Source organism: Drechmeria coniospora, chromosome 01, assembly GCF_001625195.1.
Source record: "Drechmeria coniospora strain ARSEF 6962 chromosome 01, whole genome shotgun sequence".
Taxonomy (NCBI): domain Eukaryota; kingdom Fungi; phylum Ascomycota; class Sordariomycetes; order Hypocreales; family Ophiocordycipitaceae; genus Drechmeria; species Drechmeria coniospora.
This window is the reverse complement of record NC_054389.1, coordinates 6,608,270-6,633,420: the sequence shown is the minus strand read 5'-3', so window position 1 is coordinate 6,633,420 and position 25,151 is coordinate 6,608,270. Positions and strand designations below refer to the sequence as shown.

Below are 25,151 nucleotides of genomic sequence, written 5' to 3'. Positions count from 1 at the left end.
CTGGCCATGGCCATGCATACACGCTTCAGATGTCGTCCTCAAGAAACTTGTACGCAAACTTGAAGTCTGCTTTCCGTCGGTTCATCCTGTATCGAGATCGCAGTGAGCATGAGCACCCAGACGTGACGGTCAGGATCGAGGGCAGGGCGCTCGCTCCTCTCGGGTGAAGAAAATGACGAACAAAGGAAAAGAAAGCAAAAAAGGGCAACGTACCAGGTGGATTCGTAGTCAAAGAAGCGATAGGTGCCCTGTTCAAACTCTTCCGTAATGTTCTTGGGTTCCTCGTGGCGTTGGAACCAGGTCTGGTATTGCTTGTGGAACCGCCAGCTCTGGTCTTTCAGCGCCTTGGCCGCCAAGTACTGCTGGGCGGTTCCTTGCTTGTAGTAGAAGACGTAGAAGAGGGTGTCTGGATCGATGCGAGAGTAGAGCCGGGGGTCGTCGAAGATGGGCAGCGGGTCGACGGGGAAGCAGGAGCCGGTGGGCCGTGCGGGCATGTCGGGTCGGTACGTTCGCGGCACGTCGGAGTCGTAGGCCTCGGGGCAACTTTGCTGGCTCAGCGACATCATGCGGATCGTCGAGGGCGCCAGCGGGGACGCCGGCCGTTTCCGCGCCGTCTCGTACGTGTCGACCAGATCTCGCAGGGAAGTAGGCAGGTGGTAGACGGACTCTTGTTCCGTCCGGTCCTCCATGGCAGACTTGACGCCGTTCGACGTGCCGTTTGCCGCGCCGTTCGGTCGGGGTGCTGGAGTGACGCGTGAGCGTGAGCGGGGTGCCCGGGACGATGAGCGAGCGCACGTACCGTTTGTGCTTCCTGGCGGTTCCGCCGCTTGCTTGCCGGCAGCCTTGGACTTGCGAGAGGCCCGTGAGCTGGGAGCGTCGTTCTCGCGGGTCGTCGGCGCCGCGGCGGGTACGCCGAGCTGCCGGGGCTCCGCCTGCTGCGACGGCACGGGCTGAACCGAGGTGCTGGCGGGAGAGCTTGTTGCGCTCGTCTTGGAGTGCGAGATCAACGGCGACAGGGCTACGGCGGCGGCGCCGGGCGGTGGTGGCAAGGGGGCGATGCCGACGTTGGTCTTGTCGGCAGCGGCCGCTGCGGCGGCGGCCGAAGCGTACTTGAGGCCCTCGCCCGCGGGACGGGTCGGCACCGACGCCGGCTTCATCGCAGGCCCGCCTGTGCTCCCGTTGTTCGTCGTCGGCAGAGGGGCGTGTAACGTGGCCAGCGCCGGTAGCGGCGACTTGGCTTGGCTTGATGTCTTGCGATTGGCGGCACCATCCGCGTCCTTGGCCACTTTCCTCGGCGCCGGCTTCGCTGGAGGCTCGGGCTCCGCCGGCGGCTCGTCCTGGACGGATTGGGTATCTTGCGACGAGTTCTTCTCGTCGCCCTGCCCCATGCCGAAGGTGCCCTCGTCGTCCTCGAGGGCCAGGTCGTTGTACATTTCCTCGTCCTCCATGTAGTCCTCGTTCATGCCGTCGGAGACGTAGTAGCGGATGACCTCCTCGAGATCGTTGACCTGTTCCGTCTCGACGCCTCCGTTCTCGAGCGAGCGGCGGATCAGCTCGAGCTTGCCCTGGTGCCACTTGTGCTGCTCGATTATCCGATCGATCTCGGCCATGCGCTCGGCCTTTGTGCCCTGGTTCTTGCCCTTCTTCATCGTCGCCTGTATCGTCTCGCTCTCGGCCTCGAGCGCCTCGATTTGCTGCTCGAGCTCGTCGACCATGCTGCTCAGGAACTCGCCGGCCTCGAGCTTGGCTTGCTCCTTGGGATCGAGCCTCGCCGCCGCCGATAGGCCTTCTTTCGAGTACGCTTTCGTCTTCATCGCCTTCTCCACCGCCTTGAACTTTTCCATTTGCTGACTCCGAGTCAGCAGACGATCGAGGGAAGGGGTGCGTCACCGAGACGAACCGTCTCTATCAGCTTTCGCTGCTCCAGCAAAGGTGCCTTGTCCTTGATGTCATTGCTTGCCGCCCAAGTCTTGATCTGGTCGCGCAGCCGCTGCAGCTTCTTGATCTCGCGCTTGAGGTTGTCTTCGAGCTTCTCCTTCTGGGCCGGGTTATTTGATTGCTCAATCTTCTCGTAGATGCCCTCGAACTCGGCGACGCCTTCGGCCACCTTCTTGAAGCACTTGTCCACTTCTTGCTGAAGTTTCCTCGCCGCCATGGTGCCGGCAGTGTTGAGAGCGTCGAGCCTCCGCCGCCTCTGTCTCGTCCGAGCTGGTTCGTTTCGTTTCGTACGATGGATTACGCAACGGGAGCGGCCGCGCTGCGGTAGTCGCCGTCGTCGTCGGCTTCGTCGTCGTAGGGAGCGTTACCAGGGACGGACGGGGCTGGCGGGAGAGTCGTCGAGGCCAGCAGGTTTCTCGTACGGGCGTCGCGAACACGCTTGGAGCAGTGTCAGGTCTCGCACAGGGGAGGGACCACAGCCGTCGTCTGTTGATGAGTTGGGGTTCGATGGGGCGATCGAGCAGCAGACGAAGCAGGAGTTGGGTGTTGAATAGAGGTGCGAGAGTGCGAGATGAGAACTCGAAAGTCACTGGGCTGCGATTGGCTAGCAGGTAGAAGTATCTCGAATGCACCGCCGTTAGGGCTTCTGTCTATCGCCACCTGCCTGGACCACGAAATCGATGCAAATGGCCTTTTGAGTTTGAAAGAGGGAAAATTTTCACAATGCTCAACCACCGCCGCAACAATTGTGCACCACAGATGTCCAGAGCCGTGGCATCATCGACTACAAAACTGCTGGTCTAGCTGGCGGTACCTCGTCCGCTCCGGTTCTGCTAGGAAGCTACACGTTGACACTTGACTTCGCAACGACCACGCTGGTAGCCAGTACTTGTACGTTAACTATTATTACCTATGCCCAAAGGCTCCAGACCACTGTGAGCGAGGCTAGAATTCAGGGACTGCTAGCGCCGCTAGTGGATTTTTGATGCCAGGTCCGGTGCATCTGCCATGTTCGCAGTAGCACTGTCACAATCAGGTACCAAACCAAGACCTGGTGGTGGTGGGTGGGTATTCTGGTCCTCGCCGTCAAAATACCCGTCGGGGCCAACGCCAGCGGGTCAGATGTCCAAGGGTTTGCCATCCACTCCTTTCGTCGTCTCCCTATCCCTGCTCTCAGTCGGCGTCGTGGAGCCATCCATCTCCAATCGTCCTTGTGCAGCATCACGCATCACCCGCAGTAGCCATCCGTCTGGCGGCCGGGTCGAGTTCAAGATGAAAGGTAGCCGATCCCATAAGCATTGGATTCACCATGGAAATGCTCGTCGTTCAGCTGCTCACGGCCTTTGGCAGCCATTATCCAGCGTGTTCTGTCGGCATCGGTGACGGTCGACAAGGAGGTCGTATCGTCCATTGGGAAAGGCGTCCTGGTCTTTGCCGCCGTGGCACCAGGCGATACGGAAAAGGAAGTGGACACGATCGCATCCAAGGTCCTCAAGATGAAGCTCTGGGAAGACGCCGAAGGCGGACGAGTAAGGAATGTGTCGTCCCTTTGGAGGCGACGCATCGCTGACGTTTTCCGTAACCAGTGGAAACAGAGCGTGACCGATATTGACGGGGAGGTTCTTTGTGGTAGGTCAATGACTGACACGGCTTCGGCCTCGGCGATGAACGAACTCCACGCGCTCGCGGATGCTCCGGCGTAGTTGGCCAACTGTGTTGTATGCTCGCATTTGACCGATCATCCAGTCTCTCAGTTCACTCTGTTGGCCCGAACGAAAAAGGGAACGAAGCCTGACTTTCACGGAGCGATGAATCCCGACGAGGCCAGCAGGCTCTACCGATACTTTGTGCAAAAGATTGGCGACAGCTACGCGGCAGACCGAGTCAAGGATGGCAAGTTCCAGGCCATGATGGAAGTTGCCCTCGTCAACGACGGGCCTGTACGTTGGCTGCGACCCCCGACCTCAAACGCTTGGCTCTCGCTGACGGCCGTGCAAGGTCACCCTCGAGCTTCAGTCCGGATCCACGACGTCGGAGCAGGCCTGATGTCGGTCAAGATGCGATTGACCTCGGATCCAGCATACGAAAGCGACGACGCAGAGTTGGCATCGTGGGAGGAGATGTACGGAAATACACAAGAGCGACAACCTTTTCGCGCAAAAGTAAACTTGCACGGTCCCCTGCTCCAATCGCACGTTGGTGTGGCGGGCCAGCATGTATGTGCCTTGACAGCCGACGAGCGGTGTTGTAGTGCCCCATTGACGCCTTGCCAATGGACACCCATACCTTTGGATAAGCAGGTGCATGCATATCTACAGTGTACAGTTGCAGGGGCAGATGCAGAGCTGGAGGTGATGGGACAGGTTCCGCGAGACGTGCTGGGATTGCCTTGGTTTATGGCTGTCGCCTCGTCATGTTTGCGAGGAGTTGTGCCTATTGATACCGTGCCTGGCGAATGTCATGATCTGTAAACCTTTTCCAGCAACAGAGGCACCAGGCATCCATATGGATATGGGCATGAACCCATATGGAGCCTGGTGTGTCGTGCCTCTTGCTGGTTGCAACCATGATAAAATATGCAGGACTTCGTACGATGCAGGACGAAGGTGCAGGGCTAAGGTGCAGGAGTCGAGCGCCACAGATACCACAGGTGGGTGTTGTGGCGTAGGCAAAAGGTCGCCACAGCTGCCCTGGAGTTCGAAGGAGTACTGTACGACCGTCCTTCATCTGGGGTCCAAATTGCATGAATGTAGACTTCACGGGCACCAGGAGGATTAGGTGTACATGTACATGCAGAGTGCACGTTTGGCCTCTGGAGAATATTTAGAATGTCGTAAAAACAAGAATGGGCGGCTTGTCCATCGTCATCCATCATGATGGACTGGCCTGGCCCTTGCTACCAGTCCTTTGGTCCTGTCGAGAGTACTTACTTACAGTACTTAAGACAGTAAGCAAGTAGGTAATGTACATGTATGTCCGTACGGTGTGGGCGGTCAGTAAGTACACAAAAGTACTCATACGTGTTTTACGTTAGGGAACCGAGTACCTTCCTGCTAAATAATAGGTTTGCAGAGTACACACTCGCAATCAGATAACTTGTACATGTACATGTACGGAGTACACCATACTTACTAGCATGTGCAGAGTGTAATTATTTGCACAGTACTCCGTACGGAGTACGTAGATACAGTACGTAGATATCTGGTGTGGCTCACCCATCTACAGTAAGTAACATCATTAATACCTATTGTCCGTATTAGCTAGAAACTTCTACGGCACCCGCACCGACCCGCCCCGCCACGACCAGCTCCTGCCATTTGCAACGCACGCAGCTGTTGCTCGCGGAATATCTTTCTCGCCCATCACCGACTGTTTCGCTCCTCCCCAACTTGATCACCTTTGTCCACCTGTCCTGTCCATCTTACAGCTCACAGCTCACAGAATCGCCGACTCCTGCTGTTGTCCATACTCCGTACAGATATAAAAGCCCTTTTTTTTCTTCTGCACCGGTCCACAGCAAGGATCCGGCTCAATCGCATACGCAATTGTCAAATCTTGTGAGCGTCAGTGACGGCCATTAGGGATTCTGGCTCTTGAGCTGCGCCAACATCTAGTTCTCGTGCCGGCTCCCTGCTCTTCGCTTGACTCTCGCAACGACAAGGTCTAGCAGACGACCCCGGACTTGGATTCCGTGAGAGACAGGCTTCAACCATCGCAATGGCTGACACAACTACCCGCCCCCGTGTCTTCTTTGACATTACCATTGGTGGCAAGCCTGCTGGCCGAGTCACGATGGAACTCTACGCCGACCTTGTTCCCAAGACGGTAGAGAACTTCCGGTGCCTCTGCACAGGCGAAAAGGGCGTCGGCAAGTCGGGAAAGCCGCTTCATTACAAGGGCTCCATCTTCCATCGCGTCATCAAGCAGTTCATGATTCAGGTACCACGGAACAAGCCCAAATGCACCTCCTCGAGAAGTGGACTAGTTGGCGACCCGGCTGACACATGTAGGGTGGCGACTTTACGGCTGGAGATGGCACCGGCGGCGAGTCCATTTACGGCGCCAAGTTTGAGGATGAAGCGTTTCCCGAGAAGCACGAGAAGCCTTTCCTCCTATCCATGGCCAACGCCGGACCGAGTGAGTGGAGAGAACGGCAGATGCTCATGCGGGCGAGGTGAGCTGACGGGCATTTCTAGACACAAACGGCTCACAGTTCTTCATCACTACCGTCGCTACGCCCCATCTGGACGGAAAGCACGTCGTCTTTGGCCAAGTATTGAGCGGCAAGTCTCTTGTTCGCCAGATCGAGAACTCGCCGACCGAGTCGGGTGACAAGCCGACGAAGGAGGTCGTCATTGCCGACTGCGGTGAGCTTACCGGCGAGGAAGCGATCGCGGCCGGCGTGAAGCAGGCCGATGCCACGGGTGACATGTACGAGGACTTTCCCGAAGACTGCGGCGAGGAGCTCAAGGCCCAGAAGGTGCTTGCCATCGCCACCGACTGCAAGGCATTTGGCAACAAGGCTTTCCAGGCTGGCGATGTCAGCCTCGGCCTGTCCAAGTACGAAAAGGGGATTCGGTACCTGAACGAGGACCCCGACCTCGAGGAGGAGACGGCGGAGACGAAGAAGAGTCTTGAGAGCCTCCGCTTCTCGCTCAACAACAATGCGGCGCTGTTGAGCATCAAGCAGGAGTCTTGGGACGATGCCATCCGGTTTGCGACGTCGGCCCTCGCCGTCGCAGGAACGTCGGATCGCGATCGAGCCAAGGCCTTTTATCGCCGCGGCCTCGCCCAAGTGCGCATGAAGGACGAGGAGAGCGCCTTGACGGACCTCGAAGAGGCACACCGGCTCGAGCCCAACGACGGCGTCGTCGCCAAGGAGCTCAACAGCGTGAAGGAGAAGGCGAAGGCTCGAGCAGCCAAGGAGAAGGCGGCCTACAAGAAGTTTTTCAACTGAGAGTGGAAGAAGCATGCGTTCGGGCGTGCATTTCAGGATGCAACTGCTGGCGTGTTGCGAAGCGGTGCTCGGCGGACGCTACGGATGTGAAGGTGAGGGCCCGACGGCACCATAGAAGCGGAATATACCAATCGCATTGTCCATGGGACGGATCGTTGCACTTCGAATTGTGTCGAATACGAAACAATTGCTTGGTTGGTAGGAGAGATTGAGCGACCAAAACCCAGCAGGTCCAACTGTGCTCTTTTTGCATACTCGATGCGTTGGTGCTGCGTGCTTGTGCGTACGGCAACTCATGGGGACTTTCTTATCCATCAACTGTTGCGAAAAAGTGCCGCACCGAAGGCCGACAGGACTACTCGGTAGATGTTCCGCTAATTAGTGCCCTGCAGAAATGCAGCGAAATGACATGGAGCTATTCTCGACAAGCTTCAGCTGTGAGCCGGACAAGAATCTCCTTCTCCGGCATCGAACTTGAGGATCTCGCATTCCTACAAGGGGAGAGGGCAACAGCTCAATGAGTCACTGGAGAAATATGTATGCATGTATGGCTGCGTGTATATAGCATAGTTACATTTGGTTGTTCCTTTACCTCCATCACCGGGTCCATCTGACCTATCGACTTGATCAGTCCTGTTCAGCACATGAAAGCGTGAACGTGGAAGAGGTCCCGGGCTGCCACCACTCCGACGCGGCTCCTACGAGTCCCTCGCCAAAGTCTACTCTTTGCCCAACAACGGCTTCAGGTCATTAAGTTCTATTGAGCCCAATTCCTCCCCCTCAACCCCCGCATCGACCCCCGCCTCGACCCCCCCCTCGATCAGTGCGGTGCTTTCAGCCATATCCGTCAGCAGGCCAGTGCCCACGACTGCCTCTGTGCTCAGGGCCGTGATTTCCAAAGCGTCGATTGCCAGCCCCAAGCCTGGGACCAGGCTGAGCGCGATGGCGGCGGGAATGAGCGCGGCCGCTACTGGATGGTTCTTGATCAAGTTTCCAATCATCGACAGGAAGCCCTCGTCGTGGGGCGCCTGCACAGCATTGGCTCGTTTCGCCTCTGCCGATTTCTTACCGTCAATCAGTTCGCGTGCGGCAAAGAGAGGGAACTTGCTGCCGAAGCCGACGGCTTTGCCGTATTTCCTCATGAAATCCAGAAGCGCTCCCTGAGCCTTCTCCGTGCTCCACAGTTGCGGCTGAGCGTCTTGGTTGATGGAATATTGATCGAATCTCGAGTCATAGTCGTCGTTTTTCTCAAAAATGTCCAACTTGTGAGCGTGAAATGCCTTCGCGAAGTGCTCACGCACGCCCTCTCTCGTTTTCGGTATATCTGCCGGTAGCGTGTAGTTGTGAGGCACCTGGGCCCAGGCTACGACCTGGGACCAGAGTATTCCTCCAGCAGCAGCGACCCCCTTTTCCGTCTCGATCATGTTTGGTGTCGCGTGCACGACGTAGACGACGGGATTTGTCGCGCCACCCCATTTCGCCGCCTGAGCTGCGGCATCCTTGGCGGCCGAGCCGAAGGTTTCGTAGGTCCTGAGAAAATAGGTCCCTTGCTGCTGTGACGGCTGCTCTTTGACATATGTCTGTAGAGAGAATGCCGTCATCGGGGGATTCCGGGACCGGGCAAGACGGTCGGCCGGTGTAAGAAATCCACCCTGCCGCTTGGCCTCGTCCGGCCACAGGAAGTCACCGTAGAAGACAAGCTTCGAGGGTTTGGAGGCCGTAGGCTTGCCATTCGCTTGCCCCTGCGCACGCTGTCGTGGCTCCAAGCTCAATGACGTGTGCCAATCCTCGAGCCGGAAATCACCATGCCAAACCGGAAGTAGCTTGGTAGTATCGCTGTGGCCCATCAGCTCGTCGAGATGTTTGTATTTCGTATTGGATACCACCAGGCCGGAGTGGACGTCGTGTGCCTCGAGCGAAACATCTAGGGAAATTGCAAAGTAAGCGGTAGGAACAGGCAGGACAGGCAATCAATAGAAGACGGTGGTCACCTAAGACTTCGAACATGTCTAATCGGAAACCGTGCTGGAACTCGGGCGTAGGCTGGTACAGGATCGTGAGCTTCGAAAGAGTCTCAAATGGCACCTCCTTCTGGCCTCCAAAGACGGCCGGGAGGTCGACGTCAACCTCGGCAAAGGCGCCGGGTTTAGGATTGTGGAAAAGCTGGACGGGTCGTTGGCCGCCAACGTTGACGGAGATTGTGCCAGCTGGGGCGAGGGCACCGCGGGCAAGCTGCACTCGCAATTTCAAGTTCTTGAATCTGTGCCTCGATCCCTTGCCACCTTTGGTGGACAGGGAACAGTTTGCGTTCCGACTCGTATGCTGGCATGTGACATCATGCAGAGCGGCCCATCTATCGACAATTTTGACACAATCCGTCTCCTTCCTTTCTAAACAGCAGATGCAATTCGTTAGCCCGACGGTTCGATGATGTCCATGGCTTTCTCGCCAATCACTCACGTACCTAGGCCTTTCTCGTCTTTGTTCCCCAAAAGAGCCTTTTGGCTCTCCTCGCCATCGAAGGTGTTTTTCAAGGCGGGGACACATCTGGCAGCTTGATCATTGAGGTTAAATACATGATCTCGCCGGCCGACCGAATATTGAGCCTGGCCCGCATGCCCAGCGGATGCACCTAGAAGCGTAGCTAAAACAAGGGCGTAGAGTGTCTGCATCTGACGTTTGATCGGCGTTAGTCAAGGTTACAATGGTTGCGGCGCAAAAGTTGCCAGCAACGGTGAGCATATCATACCGTCGCAGGCGGATGTGCGGTGGTAGTGCCGTAGAAATGATGAACGCTGATCCAAACTTCGATTGTCTTTTGCAAACCGTGTCCCCAGACATGAGGCAGAAGGCAGAAGGCAAAAGGCAAAAGGCAAAAGGCAGGAAGGCAGGAAAGCAGAAGCCGGCCGTTGCTACTTTGTACTAGTTATACCTAAATGCATGATGATGGAACGAGGGCCATTACTCTGTTACCCTATTCATTCGATTCCGAGCCCTCGGCCACCCCCCTGACAAGTAAAAAATACAATCTATCCCGGGCGGAGGGTGATGCGTGCCGCCTCGAATAGCATCTAGAATTGGTATTTCCCCAATCCGCACGGCAGTTAGAACCAGCGTCACGCTCGTCGGGGACTAAGTATATGTGAAACTCTGACGGCTAAGTAGTTTCGTGCAAGCCGACCAAGACGTGGAGGAGCAGGTGGTCAAGTACCTGCACTTGTACATGTAAGTACTCGGTACTCCTAGCTGTGCCAGTGGTCTGCTGTACGAAGTAACTACTAGGTACCTAAATACTAATTACTTGCACTACTCCGCACGGAGTAAGCGCTTCAAGTATAGTTGTAGTTGTGCATGTACATTGCACAGGGGAATTAGTAGTGGTGACTGGTGAACGCTAGCGCGTGGCAGGGGATTGATTGAAGGGTACTCGACTAACATGTACTCCCTACTTCGTACATGTACTTGTACTGGTTGTACTGGGAAGTGCTGCAGAAAGTACATGAGGTCTGTTGGTGTACCCACAATGCAAGTACTCCGGAGCAATACTGTACAAGAATGTGCTGTATGCTTGCTTAAGTATTTGTATACATGCAGGTATATAGGTGTGGGGGGTGCCGGGCACTTGAAGTGTCATATAGTTCAGCACTCCGGGCATAAGTACGTAAGTAAGTTAGTACGTTGTCCTTACGGAGAACGGACTAAGTACATGTACTGTACTTAGTGATACGGAGGACCAACTGGTGGGCCTCTCCCGTCCATCCGATCCACCAGATCTACGGAGTATTTTACAGTACAACCACTCCGTACTGAAAAGCTGCGCTGTAGTACAACTACAGAGTAAGTACTTACATGCACGAATACATGTACGTGTACACCTATTACTCCATGTACATGTACTTGTGCAAGGGCCACGGAGTATTACTTGATACTGTACGGAGTGCACTGTACAAGTGCATGCACCTACTTACAGTACTTGTACTTGGTACAATAGATATGAGATGAGCCGTGGTGAAAAACGACGCATTCACGGGGTCGTTATGCGGCCGACTTAGTTTCAAGCGCAACACCGTCGATTGATTTTGAGTCGTCCGACGTCATCTTCAGAGGACATGCTGTTTTCGCGGTACTTGTCCGCACTCCTTACAACTACTTGCGTGTGGCTTGGCAACCTCCCCACTCCTTCATTGGCCATCTCGCCCCGTTTGCCCTTTGAAGGCCTAACGTTAGCTTCCTCCCGGCCCTTTTCTAGCTGCAGGCGACCGGCTGGCATGGTGGTGATGGCACTGATGGCGTCCGTCTCGTGAGGATGACGGATACCACATCGAGCCAGTCCTGCCTGGTCCGTGTTTCGCAATGAAGAGCGAAGGGAGACGTGCGAGCCGACGATATTCCACAAGGAGAATGACTGATGAATGCACCAAGCCGAAGCCGCGATGCTTGGCCACACCCATCGACGGTCGAAGGCCTAGCCGAAGCGCCGTCCGTTTCATGGCCTGCGCTGCCATGGGCGCGCAGGCAGGATTGGAGACGAACGCAGGTCTCTCTATATAATGTTGAAATCACCTCTCCAGCACCACATCCGGACGGTAGGCCTTCGCGACACCAAGCAGGCATCCATCCCGCAAGCCTTCGCGGACTCCACGATGAAGCAAGATTGGCAGTCGATGGTCTGGACGATCCTCTGTCTGCTGGTATACTGCAGTCAAAGCCTACCCTCAACCCCGGACATCGCCACCCACAGCCGGACTAGACGTGGCATATCCGGCAGCAAACTTGGACCACCCGGCCCGGCTCCACCGACGACCCTCTGGCGAGGCGAGACGCTTCGAAAGTTCTCGGACGTGGTGGCGGCAGGCGGCATAAACTCCCACGGCTACGACAAGCAGCAACGAGGCGAGCTGCTTACGCAGGAACAGCTGCGCGGAGGCAGTAGCTTGTACGAACATCAGAGAGGCGGCACGCAAGCCTACACGAGATATGTGTCCACCTCAGCAGAGCCGGAGCAGGCGTTGCGATTTGCTGGATCGACCGGAACCCTGTATCGGATTCACGCCGACCCAAAAGCGGTCGACATGAACCTCTCCCTCGGCAAAAACCAGAAGGGCGAGCCGAGGTCGGCCTACCCGAACCAGGCTGAGCATGCTTTCGTTCAACGCATCCCGCTCGACCAGATCGAAGGCTACTACCTGGTGACGAAAGAAAATGCCGCCAAGGTTCTCGAAGCCGCTCGAGACGACCGGCCCATCGAGGGTGTCGAATTCATCAGGAACCCAGATTTCAATGCCGAGAAATATGGCGGGCAGAGGGCGGCCGGTGCCGCTCCAGAACTCGCCGGATTTCCGACCGACCACGAAGCTTCGGGGAAAAATCCATACAAAAGCTATCGGGACCAAGATGTGTCCAAATCCTTTGATGAACACGTACGAGAGACTGATAAGTTGGAATCTCTGCGCGAACCCAACCCTTCGACTTCCGGCAGCGGTGCCTTGTGCAAACGCGGCACCGACTGCGTGACGAGCGAGAAAGCCCAAAGGCCGACCGATGAGCTGGCCGAGCTCGAGCCCGCAGCAAAAGGGAAAAAGTTGGAAGCCGCTGGCGGCCGACAGACGTTCCACAACAACGTCGAAATCTCCCCTGTAGACAGCGCCAAGGGACTGGCTTTGGCTGAAATGTTTATGGAATATCTCGACAAACAAGGCGGCGTGGGAAAATATGAACCCGTCAACGTGACCGGCCCTTTCGATCCCAACGGCAGCATTTTTCAGACACACCCCGACCCTACGATTGAAAACAGCATCGCGACCAAATTCGCCAGGTTCGTCGCCACAGTCGGTGATAAGGGATTAGACTTTGCTACCGGGGACCCGGAAGCAACGAATAAATTGCGAGCGAGATTGAAGGCCATCGAGAAGGCCATCGCCGACGGCAAGCCACTATCCGATGTTGCTCAAAAGCTCGCCATCTTCTTTGTCGGGGTAGGCGTGAACTGTTGGCAGGCGGTGATGAACGCGCAATCGTTATTTGTCCCCAATGTCTTCGTCACCATCCAGGCCGAATTCGAAACGGCCGGCAACCTGACTGGTCTTGTCGGCGACGGCAACCAGCCAGCAGGAAAATCGCTGGTCGTGCACATGGGCAGTGGAGGCCTTATTTTCTCTAGATGAGACTTTAGCCAGTAAATAGATGATAATTTAGTTGAAAACTCAACTCGCAGCGTTGCCCACGTCCGAAAGCTCGCCGTACTATTCTGGTCGATACGAAGTACTTAGAGCAGCTCCAGTTGGTGCACAGAGCTTCTGACGCAACGGAATAGCCTCGACGAGACGACAACTACCACAGCGGAATAGCTAGAACCATCCATACGGTCGTTCGTTCCCTGGCATTGACGGCTTTGGTAGCGTCGATGACTTCGATAAATCCATTGCCTCGATAAGTCTAGCACAACGGCTCTGGGAAGACCAAGAGAACTTTTCCTGCCGGTGAGGGAGGAGGCATCCTGGCAACCGATTGAATACATTTAGATATTGCTTCGTCCTCGTTCGTAGGCGAACTGTGCCGGCCGTATCATGTCCACAACACGACAAAACGCGTCCCATGCTCACGCTCAAACATCAACCACGGAACCAAGGATCAAATCGGGAGAGGTCGAGCGGTGTGCTGGCCTGCGCCCGGCGGATCATCCAGCGTTCTGACTTGTTCAAGCCAGCCTCCTGACGCTGCAAATGGAGGAGATTCGCCAGCCCAGCGGACGGGCCATAGGTGGAAACTCACGGCAATATATTCTTCCTCGCTTGCTGACTCGGACAAAACAACATACAGCACCACCATCTATTCGTACAAGGAGAAAGCCTCATGGATGCCTTCGCTTCCTTCCTCTCGACCAGTGCCCGTATCGTTTCTGCCCCTACTTGGACACCGGTGCGATGAGACGCGCTCCTTGCCCACGCCCGCCGGGTGAGAGGGATGGAGGCAGGCCAGAGGCAGGCCAGAGGCAAGCGAGGGCAGGGAATGACCGGTCGTACGTGCGGCACCGCTCACTTATGATGCCTCGGCTCGTGGCCCTCGGCTTTCGACCCCATCCTCATGATGCCGCTGAGGATGTTCCTCCCAACCTTGCCGTTCCTCGCCCGCAGGGGCCCGCCCGCTATGCTGTGGGCGTAACGCAGCCCGCCCGACTTCTTGCCGTCTGGCCTGCGTCCCTCGTCGCTGCACCGTCTCAGCTCGTCCACCCCGTCGCTTCCGGAGCTGCCCGGTGGCCCTTCGTGCCCGTACGGAACGCTGAGGGCCTCGATTAGATTCGCTTGCTCCATGGTTTCCGCAAGCTTCTCCGCCCCGCGAGAGGCCACCTCGGCGGCGCGCGTCGTCTCGACCTTGGCCAGGCAGACTTCAGCCCGCTTCTGGAGGCCGTGGCAGATCTCGTCGAAGCGGACGAGGTCGCCCTCGGCCTGGTCATCCTTCAAGTTCGTCGGCCGCGCGTCGACCCAGAGCTTGACGAGGCTCGCGAAGCTCTTGGCCGGGTCGATGAGGTAGGGAAGCGTCGGGAAGCCCTCTCGGGCACCCGGTCCGAGCCGGCCCATGATGGTGATGGGCGTGCTGTAGCTCGCCGGCACGCCTTGGACGGCTCGGTCGGCCGGGATGCCGACGACGCGATCGATGAAGTCGCGGAAGACGACGCGCTGCGTCGTCAGGAACTTGTTCATCGGCTCCATCCACTCCTCCCGCTTCCCAAACGTCGACATGTTGGCGAGCTTCTGCAGCACCTTGGCGATGAGCGTCAGGGTCCGCTGCGCCTGCGGTCGAGGGTGGTCGCGCGTGAGGCCGAACAGCTTTGGTGACAGGATCGCCGGGCAGATGAAGCGCAGGAAGAGGAAGCCCGAGACGGCCGTGTAGGTCACGGTCCGCAGGAAGTCGCCGTAGCGGTCCTCGGCCACGCCGCAGATGAACTTGAGGATGTGCCGGAGCTCGGCCGGCAGCTGCTCGTCCGAGCTGGCGATGCACTGCCACACCTCGGTCGTGGCGAGGATGAGACGACTCCATCGGTGCTCGAGCTCCGACCCGTGCACGTTTTGCGGCAGCCTGCTCGGGTCGACCTCGCAGTCGAGGTTCTGGCCATCGATCTCGCCAATCTTGCGCCGCAGCATCTCGCCGAGGTACTCGGTCCCGAGCCGGCGCATGTGGAACTCGAGCGACTGCGTGAGCAGGGAGTTTCCCCTGAAGAGCAGGTTCGCCTCTCCCGCGAGCGATTTGCTCATGTCCCGGACGAGCAGCTCCCGGTCGGTGGCGGCCGACTCGGTCGACTCGTTCGACTTCATCCGGTTGCTGTACCGGAACTTCTTGATCGACGCCTGGCTGCCGATGCCGTCGATCTCGTCCTCGACCAGCGCCGTGAGCCAGTCGCTCGCCGAGCCCGACGCCTGGAAGATGTTGAGAAAGGTCTCCGAGAGCCGGCGCAGCTGGCCCGGCAGCGCGGCCGAGATCATGGTCGTGAGGCCTGACGGGAACCGGTGCAGGATCTCCGACAGCGGCTCGTACTCCTTTGCCTGGAGCGCGACGATCTCGACGTGCGACACCTTGATGAGCATCGACCCCATCGGCACCTGCCTCTCGTCCACGATCTCGCGCCACTCTTCGTGGTCCTTGCCGCGCTCGAGCTTGTCGAGGGCAATGTCCACCCTGCCGCACAGAGTCTCCCGTGGATGGGCTGGCCTGTTCTTGGCCGCGCCCTCGAGATCGCCGTCGACGCTCTTCAGGATGACCGTCAGCTCGGTGACGGTCGGCGGCAGCTCTTCGAACTCGCAGTCCTCCCTCCAGAACGGATTCTTCGTCGCCGTCTTGGTCGTCGTCCTCGCCCGCATCTCGCCGTCGACCATGACTTCGGCGAGATAGTTGCCCACCAGCGGGTCCTGCTCGAGCTTGGGAGACGGCGGCGGTTCCAGGCCCACCGGCCGGGCCTTGATCTTGGCTTCCGTCACCCTCACGACCACCTTCTTCTCGATGCGGAAGATTTCCTTGCAGTCCCGATGGGCGGCGTCGTCATCGTCGTCGTCGTTGCCGATTTCGTGCGTCAAATCGTCGTCGGGACCGCCCAACCGGTAGACGTCGGGGACGGCAAAGGCGCGAAGCAGGACGAACCAGACCTCGAAGGAGACGCGGCTGTCGAGCGAGAGGTAGACGGGACGGAAGATGGAGAGCTGCGTCGCCGAGGATGCGTACAGCGGAAAGATGGCTATGCAGAACTTCTCGTCGAGGACGGTGTGGTCGAGCTGCTGGATGGCGTTGCGCGACAGCTGCGACAGCTCGATGACGGACAGGACGGTGACGTCGTTTTCCATGAGCAGCTTGAACTCGCCGTTCTCGTGAAGGATGCACGAGACGCCCCTCCAGGAGGCGACGGGCGAGTGCGGGTCCCGGGTCGAGGACCGGTGGGAGATGTCGCGCGGCATCGTGGCCGGGCCCTTGTCCCACAGCATGATGGTGCCGACCTTGATGATGTTGGAGCTCTTGGAGTCGTCCGAGTGCCCCTGGCGGCGCAGGCCCGGGCGGATGGGGGTGACGAGGCTCGTCGAGCTGCCGTGGACGAGCTTCGGGCGCATCGGTCGAACCTGCTGCCAGCTCAGGAGGGCGGCGAGCCAGAGGTTCCACTCGTCCGCCGCGGCCGGACGCAGGAGGAGGATCGATTCGCCCATGACCTGGGGCTCGGCCGTGACGAGCTCGAGGCAGCGCATGCCGGGCTCGGCGAAGTCGGCGTCGGGGAGCTCGACGGGCAGGACCCGGCAGCCGCGGAGGTCGGCGATGAGGGTGACGAACTGGGCACCGCCGTGGTTCTGGGCCGGGTTGCACATGAGGAACCCGCGCTCGTCGTCGACGTAGGCGAAGCCAGACTTCCAGCCGGCGGCGGCGTCGGCCTGGTACTCGATCTCGCCGCGCATCCTTCCCTTGAGCGACTTGATGAGGTACATCAGCCTCGCCGGCTCCTTGGCCATGACGGGCGAGGGCAGGGAATCGACGGAGGCGACGGGGGAGAGGATGGGGGCCGGTCCGGGCGACGGCGGGTGCGGCTGGATCCTGAGCGACCGCTTGCTCGACCGCTTCTCCTTGGTCTTGGAGGGCGTCGGCGGCTCGGGATACCGGCTCGAGGGCAGGGACGAGTGGCCGATGGTGTCGAGCGAGGGGAGCGCCGGCGACCTCGGACCGTCGTACAGGGGCTGCGAGGCGGAGACGCCGAGGCTGCCGATGCGGAGCCGGTGGTCGAGGCCGGTGGCGGTTCGCTGGAGGAGCATGGAGGTGTCGATGGTCCTCGTCCTCGGCCGCGTCTGGCCGCTGGACTTTCTCCGATAGTGGGAGGCGACGGTGGGGGACCTGCCGGCGGCGCCATCGTAGGACTCGGCAAAGGTGTCGTTGAAGACCATGCCCTGCCTTCGGCTGCCGCCCGCGGGCGACAGGGCGCCGCCAGGGGAGCCCGGTTGAAGCGAGTACCCTAGCTCGCGGGGGCTGAGGGGCGAGAGGCCATCCCAGTCGGCCGCGTTGGCGCCGGGCGCGGCGGCGTCGGACCTGTCCGGCGTGACGGCGCGGGCGACGGGGCCGCTCCTGGGAGAGATGGGGGAGGTGCCGGCCGGCGATCGGTTGCTCGTCGCCGACGGGGGGGGCGATTCTGTCGAGTCGTGGGGCACCTCGGGAAGATCGGGCAGGGGCACGGTGGCGAGCTGCCGGTGGGCATGGCGCTGCAGCTCGAGGGTTTGGGAGAGGGCCGCCTGGTGCTGCTGCTCCTGGAGGCGAGACCAGTCGTCGGACTCGCTATCGCCGGCGCGGGCGAGGGCGGCGTGTCCTTGCATGATGGAGGGTTTCATACTCATGCCATGTCCGGGCGGCATCCACGTCGTCGTGCGGCATCGAAGGGCGAGCTAGCCTTTGTCGTCGTCGTCGTCGACGGCAGCAGGGCGGTCGCGCAGCGTCGGGCGTCGGGCGTGCTCGCCGACGCCTGACGTCGTGTCAGGCGTGGTGTCGCCTCGGCGTGGGTTGGCGGCTGCCGTGGTGGTCGGCTGGGCCGCGGGCGTTGGCGTTGACGGCTCGGCGAGCGAGCTGGATGGATTCGATTCTCGAGCCCTGGCTGTCGCCTAGGCCGTACCCTCTGGTCACGTCACGATGGGTAGCAGGAGGACGAAGCAGAGTCCATGTCAGCAGCCGAGGGAGTTGCGGAAGTTGAAAGTCGTCCCGAGCGTTGCGGTTCGGCGGAGAAGGCAGATGGCGCATACGAGGTCGTCCAGCTGGTGCCACCGAGGAGGTGCCACCGAGGAGGGAGGGGGGGGGGAGAGAGAGAGAGAGAGAGAATTCGGGTAGTCGGGGATGGCAAACGGGGCAAGTGGCAGGGTGTGTGGAGGGAAGGGAAAGTATGGCGAGTTTGGTATCGGCGATGGTAGAGCTTTCTGGTGTCGTTAGTCAAAGCCGTGAACGTTTCGTGGCTCGCTTCGCCCGTCGTGGTGGATTGAGAGGAGCGGGGAACGTCTGGGTGGAGAGGCGTCGATCTGGACTAGCTCGTGCTAGTACCGTACACGGTACGGCCGAGTGTAGCACAGGCAGGTAGCAGTACTGGTCCCGTCTTGTAGGTACTGTAATAGTATTTCTCCGTAACCCTCCCGCCAGCGGACATTAGTGGCAAGGGCCCGCTGGGCCGTCGAGGTTCGCTGCGTGCTGCTCCCGTAGGTGTCTGCGGTCACCGAAGCCAGCAAGTACATGTACTCTCCGTCCGGTAGTCACCGCGGTAGCGGGTACTTGCACACCGACAGTACACTTCCGCGAGCACCGCAGTCACCATTCTGCCAGCCTGGTGGCAGATGCCAGCCTCGTCCTCGTCCTCGACCTCGCCCGCACTCACGCCTCGCTCGCCGACCGTCTCTGACCGATCCCGACCGTCAGTCACCCTTGCTCTCGCTGACCGTCACTAACCGTCAGTCACCCTCGTCATCAGCATGCCCTCTGGTTCCTCGTTGACGGCCACTCGATCTCCAACTCCGTCGCCTTCCTTGGGGTTTTCGTGTGCGAGTGCGCCCTGCCGTATCGTCGGAGGCAATGGACCTCCCCCCCCCCCCCCCCCCCCACCGTCCCCACATGGTCTTCATGGGCCGGCCTCACGTACTGGTGCGTGGGTGGCAGCGTTGAAGATAAGAAGCCAGCCCCGTCTCCGTTATGGTTTGGTTGACACGACGCCTCCATCACCCGTGCAGGGTCTTCTCGTCAGGCCCGGGACAAAAACGAACGGGCACCACGGCCGCGGCAGTCCTTGCCGATGACATTTTGTCCCCCTCCTCTCGGCCGTGCACAGACAGCTACGCTGGCTGCCGGAGCCTGGCACTATACCTGCTCAAGGCACCAGAGGTACCTACGAACACTCAAGTACGGGCCCGCGGCCCTTGGGCGAGGCGTCCGAGGGGCAGATGCGGGAGCCGTGGCCCCTGGACCGTCGTACGCTCTCGCAGAAAGCAAAAATGACAGGCCAACCCTCGTCCGCACTTGCAGGGCCGGCATGAACTTGGGCACGAGGCAACGTCGAGCCGGCCTGAGCGGCCGTGCCGCTGGAAACGGGTGGATGCAGGGCCTGGACGGTGCTCGCGTTTGTGCGGCAATTTCCCGTCCTCGCCGACGCAATGCCGGGGGGGAGGAGGATGCGGAGGATGGGCGAGAGGGAAGGAAGAATGAGGGGCGAAAGGACGTCGATGGAAGTCGGCCGGAAGAAACTGGCCTTCCAGGGCTAGGCCGCGTCGAGGCTGGATGGAGGCGATAAGCTTTGGCGAGCGGCGGTAGTGCGACCGCCGGGCCTTGGGCTCGCTGCGCTTCCTCGTCGCCGGCGAAAGCCAAGGCGCGAGGCCAGAAGCAGGCGGAGCGACGACGACGGAGATTTTCTCTGCACTCGCACCGACCGACAGTGTTGGTACCGACACTGCAGGTAAACAACAAACATGCACCGACCGAATGACTCCGTCACTCCCTCATCCGGCCGCTGGCAAGCGTTTGCGCCACGTTGCGACGACGAATGTACACGCTCCATGGCGGTACGTCGCCGTGTCAGCAACCACGGGATCATGTACGTGCTGGCAATGGGAAGTACGTGCGTGCTGGGTGCGTGCTGGGTGCGTGCTGAGTGCGAGCTGGGTGCGTGGCGCCGCGTGACGTTGACATGAACGATGACATGCTGGTGATCCCTGCTGCCGTCGTATCGCAGGACACTAAGTCGATGGTACTACCTAGCAGGTACCTAGCACAGGTACAGGAGTGAACAGCGATTGAAAGTATTAGTTGCACACCATCCTGCTTCAGGTAAGCATACTAAGAACATGTTCATGTACTTGTGAGAAAGCAAGTGTACGTACACGCAAGTACAGCATGGCAAGTACGGAGTAATTACGAAGCAGATTGATTCTTGCACCCGTCTGCTCCGTGGGTGTACAACTTCGTACTCGTACAGGCAAGCAAGTAAGTAAGTAAGTACTAGGTACAGTACTGTGCTCGTTCATGCACTGCAGTCCTGTTGGGATGGCCCTGGAACCCAGCCGCTATCCGCATCGTTCGTCCGCCCCAGCCGCCCGCTGAGCCCGCATTCCGCTAGCGGCTGCTCCACCCGTACGCACGCAAGGCTAGGTACGACCTGGGTACGTACATGTGACGAGTAACGTGCACAGCTCAAGGTACCAATGCAACGACAAATCGAAGTGCTACGTATATGTACCAGGTACTAACGCAGGGGCAGAGGGGTTTATGGAGGTACATGTACATGTTACACGTGCCAGGACACGCAAGCACCGTTTCGGGCACGGAGCAGTAACAATATTCATTATTTCCCAAAGGTACACTTTCCGCGGCCATGCTGTTCGTGGGCCCATACGGATCAGGCGTACGGGGAGCTGACGTAGGCGCATCAGCGCACTCGCCGTGCTGCACGCTCTGGTTCCTGTTCCCATCGGCCTCGGTAGCACGAGGTTTCTTGCCACAACCCTCTCCTCGTACCAAGAGTCTCCGGCTGCCTTGCCTGTGCATGCACTTCGAGAGACAATGGAGTGGCGGAAGCAGGCAGATAAACGCTCTGCTCCCATGGCCAAGCGGGGGAGGCCTTTCGTCAAACACCCGTGCGGACGATGCCTTGGAGATGCCAGACATGGTAGTCTGGATCGGACTCTCGACACGACGGCTGCAAAGCCCAACCGATCCGAAGTAGGCGTCGCTTGGAGATGATGCTTGCAGATGGTGGCGCCGGACCATGGTCTGCCATGGAGAGAGGCTGCTTTCCAGCGACTGACGAATGGACGGACATGTGCTTTGTACCACGGCAGCCATCATTCGTACGGCAAGTACGGAGTATTATTATGGAGTACAATAGATACGTGCCAAGGTACGCATGCCGCCCAGTGCTTGTACATGTTCAACTACAGGTACAATCACCGAGTACGGCGCTCTGCTTGTGGCAACAACTCCCGATGAGGTTGTCATCAGTACGGAGTGCACGCAAGTACATGCAAGTACTTGATTACTTGGTAGGATACAGTTATACTTGCGGTACTGCACTGTATGTGGGCACCTAGTAATATTACTAATACTAACCAACTTGGCACCTCCTTGGAGCCTGTACTCTACATGGCTGGCAGCGCTGGCCCTCGGGATCCACCAAAGCTCAAACCTTGACACCAGGCCGTCGTCAGTAGCAGGTGCGCTAATCCCTCATGCGGTGGTACCTACAGGTACGCCGCGTCCCCTATCATTGCTATGAGCGCCCGCTGTACCAGGCACTCGCACGTACAGTACAGTGCTGTAGGTACATCCGTCTGACATGATGTGGCGCGGCACCTCCCCGTCAGCGAACCAGCCAAGGTACCAAACGATAAACCTTCTCTTCTCCTCTCGCTGGCTTGGGCTCGCCATTTTCACTCACCTGCCAAAGCTCGGACGGATACGACGAGGGAGCTAGAAGCAGGCGACACTCGTGCTCTCGAGAGAAGCGAAAAGGCAAATACCCCCGCCTTTGTGTTTCACGTTAGGAGGAGTCCACCTGCCGCACACATTCAGCCGACGAGCCCGAGGTGCGAAACGGCCATGAGAGGTCCAACGAAACACCAACCACACCCGACGTCGTCCATCTCGAAATCCCCCCCCACCCTCCCCTGCGACTCCGAGATCAGCATCGGAATCATTTCCATGCGTCCGCCATGGGGCCACAACACGGAAGCGAGAAGAGCGTGGGCCCGAGGCAGACTCAGCGCGGACCCGAGACGGAGCCCATCAGCAGGCCCCTTCTCTCAGCTGTCCGTTGGGAGCCCGTGGCCATGAGAGAACAGGTCATGCCTGATTCTGTTGCTCTCCGTCGCTGTTGTCCTGAACCGTTGTGTCGCTTCTCTCGTCCTGCCTTTTTATTTTTTCGTTCATATTTTTTTATTTTTGCCATCACGGGGGCTTTTGCCACGCCCTTCATGCCTGCCCCTGCACGTCCATTGTCCAATGTCCAAGCCCTGCTCATCGTCCCCTTCCCCACGTGGGGACGTTCTCCTCGAAACCTTCTTCGCCCTCGACTGTGACGGGACGTAGAGGAAAGGGATTGCCAAGGATGGCTGGGTGTCCCCGATGAACCACGATGCGGAACCCATGTCTCTCCGCTCGGCGCGCATGTCCGATGGAACCAACGACGATGCCGAGTCCACAGCGCGTGCCTGGCCGGTGACCAGACCGGAGAGACGAAAGGGCCTCCGAGCCGTCATCGCCGATGCCGAACACCGTCGGTCACCGGTGGCGAGCCGCTGACACTTTGCATGAGCAGCGATGGCCAAATCGGGAAGCGGTTGCATATGCTTGCTTACCTCTGCACCGTGGCATCTCTGTTGGCACATCACGCCGCGCTCTACTTGACACAGCTGGCATCGCGTTGCGCCGTGAACACGACGACCCCTGTAGGCGATGCCAGCCCTCCATCGATACACGACAGCACCGTATATTAATCGAATATACAAGCTATCTGCCCTCGGCGAACGCTCGCTCGTGTTACCCATGCAATCTTTGCCCTCGCTCGCGCTCGCCACGACCGACGGGAGCCGATGACGCGGCAGGCGAGCATTCGGGTGGCCGATGGGCGCGACCTTGCCGCGTGCCTCCCGACAAGAGTTGACAAAACTCTTCCATGTAGATACCGAAAAGCAAAAGAAATGTGTGGGTGCATGGCATAGCACTGCAGGAAAATACCTCGGACGCCTAGCAGCACGCACGCGGCTCCAACTCGGTCCGAGCCGCCAAAGCGTCTTGAAAGTTCATGATGTCTCCTACCCTATCAAAATCGAAACACGATCCCCGAAGCTCGCTGGCCGGCGAGGGAGTGGAGTGGAAGAAAAAATGCCGTCGGCCAGTCGGCGAGAGGCAGGCCCGTCAGTGAGGAGCAGGCCCGTCGATGGGGCTGGCAGGCATGCTGGTCGGCGCGCTGCCCGTAAAGGTCCGGAAATTGCTCAAGTCGGTGCTTCCGGTCCGTCGTAGGGCCTGCCTCATCGTCTCGATGCTCAGGTCGTTCGACGTCGCGAGGTTGGCGTGGCCGCCGCCGCCGCCACAGGCCCCGACGGCGGCGTGCTTGCGAGGAGGGCTCGCGTCGACGCCCAGCACGCTGCCGGGATTGCTCGTCGGCGGGCTCGTGCCCGGCTCCTGGCTGGAGACGGGCGAGCGGATCGGCGACGGCGACCGGTTGAGCAGCGCCGAGGGGATCGACGTCAGGCCGGCCATGTGGATGCTCTCGCGCGACCCAAAGGTGGCGGCGTGGCCCGTCGAGTGCTCGGCCTGGACCACGTCGGCAAAGGAGATGAAGGACAGCCGGCGGACGTCGGCCGAGTCGAGGGAGCCGTAGTTGGACGCGTTGTCGGGGGACAGGCCGACGCGGTCGGCAAACGACGCCAGCTCGGCGGCCCATTCGCTCGACGTTTGCTCGCAGGGGCTGCTCGCGGTGACCATGCCGGCGACGGTGACCGACGCGGGCTGGTGGGACGTGTGCGTGACGATCTCGACGGCGTCGGGGTCGAGCTTGCGGTTCGTGATGGCCTCGGAGGCATCGTCGAGCACGGGCGGGATGTAGTTGTCCGTCCGGATGTGCGTCGGGATGGCCGGCGAGCTCGGCTTCAGCACCGTGCCGTCTTGCACGTCTCGCTCGAAGATCTGGGAGCTCGCGGGCGACGGCACCCGGGGCGAGTAGGACAGGCCGCGGACCGGGGACGAAGGGTGCGAGAGCGGAGGACCGAGCTCGGCGCGGGAGCCGTTTGTGTGCCGCGTCGACGGCGCAGGCCTGTCGTGCACCGACGACGGCTTCGACCCTTCCTTGGACAGCGGCGGCGTTTCCATGCCGCAGCCCGGCTTGCACGAAGCCTCGGCCTTTTTCTTGCCGAAGCCGAAAAGGCTTCGCCTCTTGCCCTTGCCGTGCCTTTTGCCGTCGACGACCTCGCATTCGGCCTCGGTGAGACCGCCGAGGGCGCGGGGCGTCGAGCTGTCGTAGCTGCCGTCCTCGGGCATGCTTCGGTCGTCGTGGCCGTCTCTGCCACTCTTCAGCGACGGTGCCCCGGCGAGACTCATGGTGGAGCGGGCGAGGCGGCGACCTGTTTCGTCGTGTTTTCCTTGGCCACCAATGTCCGGCCGACGAAAGAGCAAGACCACGACGCAGGCAGGGCAGATGGGTTAGGTAGGTAGGCGGCCCGGGCGGTGGTCGTCGGTCGTCGGGGACGAGAGAGACGAGACGACGGTTTGGACGAGGAGGAACGGATGAATGGCCGAGCCGAAGGATGGTCGAGTCGAGCCCAAGGTCGGGGACAACGGTTGAGCTTCGAGGAGCAACCGACCGGTGAGCGGAGGGTTCAATCCGTCATTCGCCGCTGCCCTCGAGTGACAGGGAGGCGTCGTCGAGCAGAAGGATCGCCGTGGATGGATCGTTGCCGGCGGCGGTGGCGACGAGGTAAGCGAGCAACTATCAGGCACCTGTTCGTACGCTATAACGGAGCACCTGGTGCCAGGGCAGGCGACGGACGGGGCCGCCGCTGTAGCGCTGGGCAAGGGACCCGCCTGGCGCTGATAGTGGATCGAGATGGGGCAAGCGGCGTGCGAGGGACCGAGGCGGGAGGAATGGACCTTCTCTGGGGGAGTCGAAAAGGAAGGATGGCGATGCCGCCGTCGTCGATGGCGAGGGGATGAAAAATCCGACGCCCGAGGGGGGAGGTGGGGGGGGGGGGGGGAGGAGAGGTAGAGATGAAGATGAATA

The 25,151-nt window shown here is 59.6% G+C and overlaps 8 protein-coding genes across 8 annotated transcripts; 4 read left to right on the top strand and 4 right to left on the bottom strand.

Annotated features, from left to right (window-relative positions):
- Positions 1 to 25: 25 nt before the first annotated feature.
- Positions 26 to 2,155, bottom strand: DCS_01718 (uncharacterized protein; the record flags this gene model as incomplete). Its single annotated transcript, XM_040799050.1, has 3 exons — positions 26 to 86; positions 214 to 1,847; positions 1,901 to 2,155. 3 exons carry the CDS (start codon positions 2,153 to 2,155, stop codon positions 26 to 28), a joined length of 1,950 nt encoding a protein of 649 aa, XP_040659933.1.
- A 791-nt stretch (positions 2,156 to 2,946) lies between these two features.
- Positions 2,947 to 4,716, top strand: DCS_01717 (D-tyrosyl-tRNA deacylase; the record flags this gene model as incomplete). Its single annotated transcript, XM_040799049.1, has 5 exons — positions 2,947 to 3,217; positions 3,289 to 3,467; positions 3,525 to 3,567; positions 3,685 to 4,137; positions 4,421 to 4,716. The coding sequence occupies 5 exons, from the start codon at positions 2,947 to 2,949 to the stop codon at positions 4,714 to 4,716; spliced, it is 1,242 nt and encodes a 413-aa protein (XP_040659932.1).
- Positions 4,717 to 5,655: 939 nt separating this feature from the next.
- Positions 5,656 to 6,895, top strand: DCS_01716 (40 kDa peptidyl-prolyl cis-trans isomerase; the record flags this gene model as incomplete). The annotated part of the gene is made up of 3 exons (XM_040799048.1): positions 5,656 to 5,877; positions 5,949 to 6,075; positions 6,135 to 6,895. 3 exons carry the CDS (start codon positions 5,656 to 5,658, stop codon positions 6,893 to 6,895), a joined length of 1,110 nt encoding a protein of 369 aa, XP_040659931.1.
- Positions 6,896 to 7,614: 719 nt separating this feature from the next.
- On the bottom strand, positions 7,615 to 9,567 carry DCS_01715 (uncharacterized protein; the record flags this gene model as incomplete). The annotated part of the gene is made up of 3 exons (XM_040799047.1): positions 7,615 to 8,819; positions 8,887 to 9,285; positions 9,360 to 9,567. 3 exons carry the CDS (start codon positions 9,565 to 9,567, stop codon positions 7,615 to 7,617), a joined length of 1,812 nt encoding a protein of 603 aa, XP_040659930.1.
- A 1,878-nt stretch (positions 9,568 to 11,445) lies between these two features.
- On the top strand, positions 11,446 to 13,059 carry DCS_01714 (uncharacterized protein; the record flags this gene model as incomplete). Its single annotated transcript, XM_040799046.1, has 1 exon — positions 11,446 to 13,059. One exon carries the CDS (start codon positions 11,446 to 11,448, stop codon positions 13,057 to 13,059), a length of 1,614 nt encoding a protein of 537 aa, XP_040659929.1.
- An 870-nt stretch (positions 13,060 to 13,929) lies between these two features.
- On the bottom strand, positions 13,930 to 17,727 carry DCS_01713 (GTPase activating protein; the record flags this gene model as incomplete). The annotated part of the gene is made up of 1 exon (XM_040799045.1): positions 13,930 to 17,727. One exon carries the CDS (start codon positions 17,725 to 17,727, stop codon positions 13,930 to 13,932), a length of 3,798 nt encoding a protein of 1,265 aa, XP_040659928.1.
- A 4,359-nt stretch (positions 17,728 to 22,086) lies between these two features.
- On the top strand, positions 22,087 to 22,675 carry DCS_01712 (uncharacterized protein; the record flags this gene model as incomplete). The annotated part of the gene is made up of 2 exons (XM_040799044.1): positions 22,087 to 22,215; positions 22,463 to 22,675. The coding sequence occupies 2 exons, from the start codon at positions 22,087 to 22,089 to the stop codon at positions 22,673 to 22,675; spliced, it is 342 nt and encodes a 113-aa protein (XP_040659927.1).
- Positions 22,676 to 23,290: 615 nt separating this feature from the next.
- DCS_01711 (uncharacterized protein) lies at positions 23,291 to 24,472 on the bottom strand (the record flags this gene model as incomplete). Its single annotated transcript, XM_040799043.1, has 1 exon — positions 23,291 to 24,472. The coding sequence occupies one exon, from the start codon at positions 24,470 to 24,472 to the stop codon at positions 23,291 to 23,293; it is 1,182 nt and encodes a 393-aa protein (XP_040659926.1).
- Positions 24,473 to 25,151: the final 679 nt, after the last annotated feature.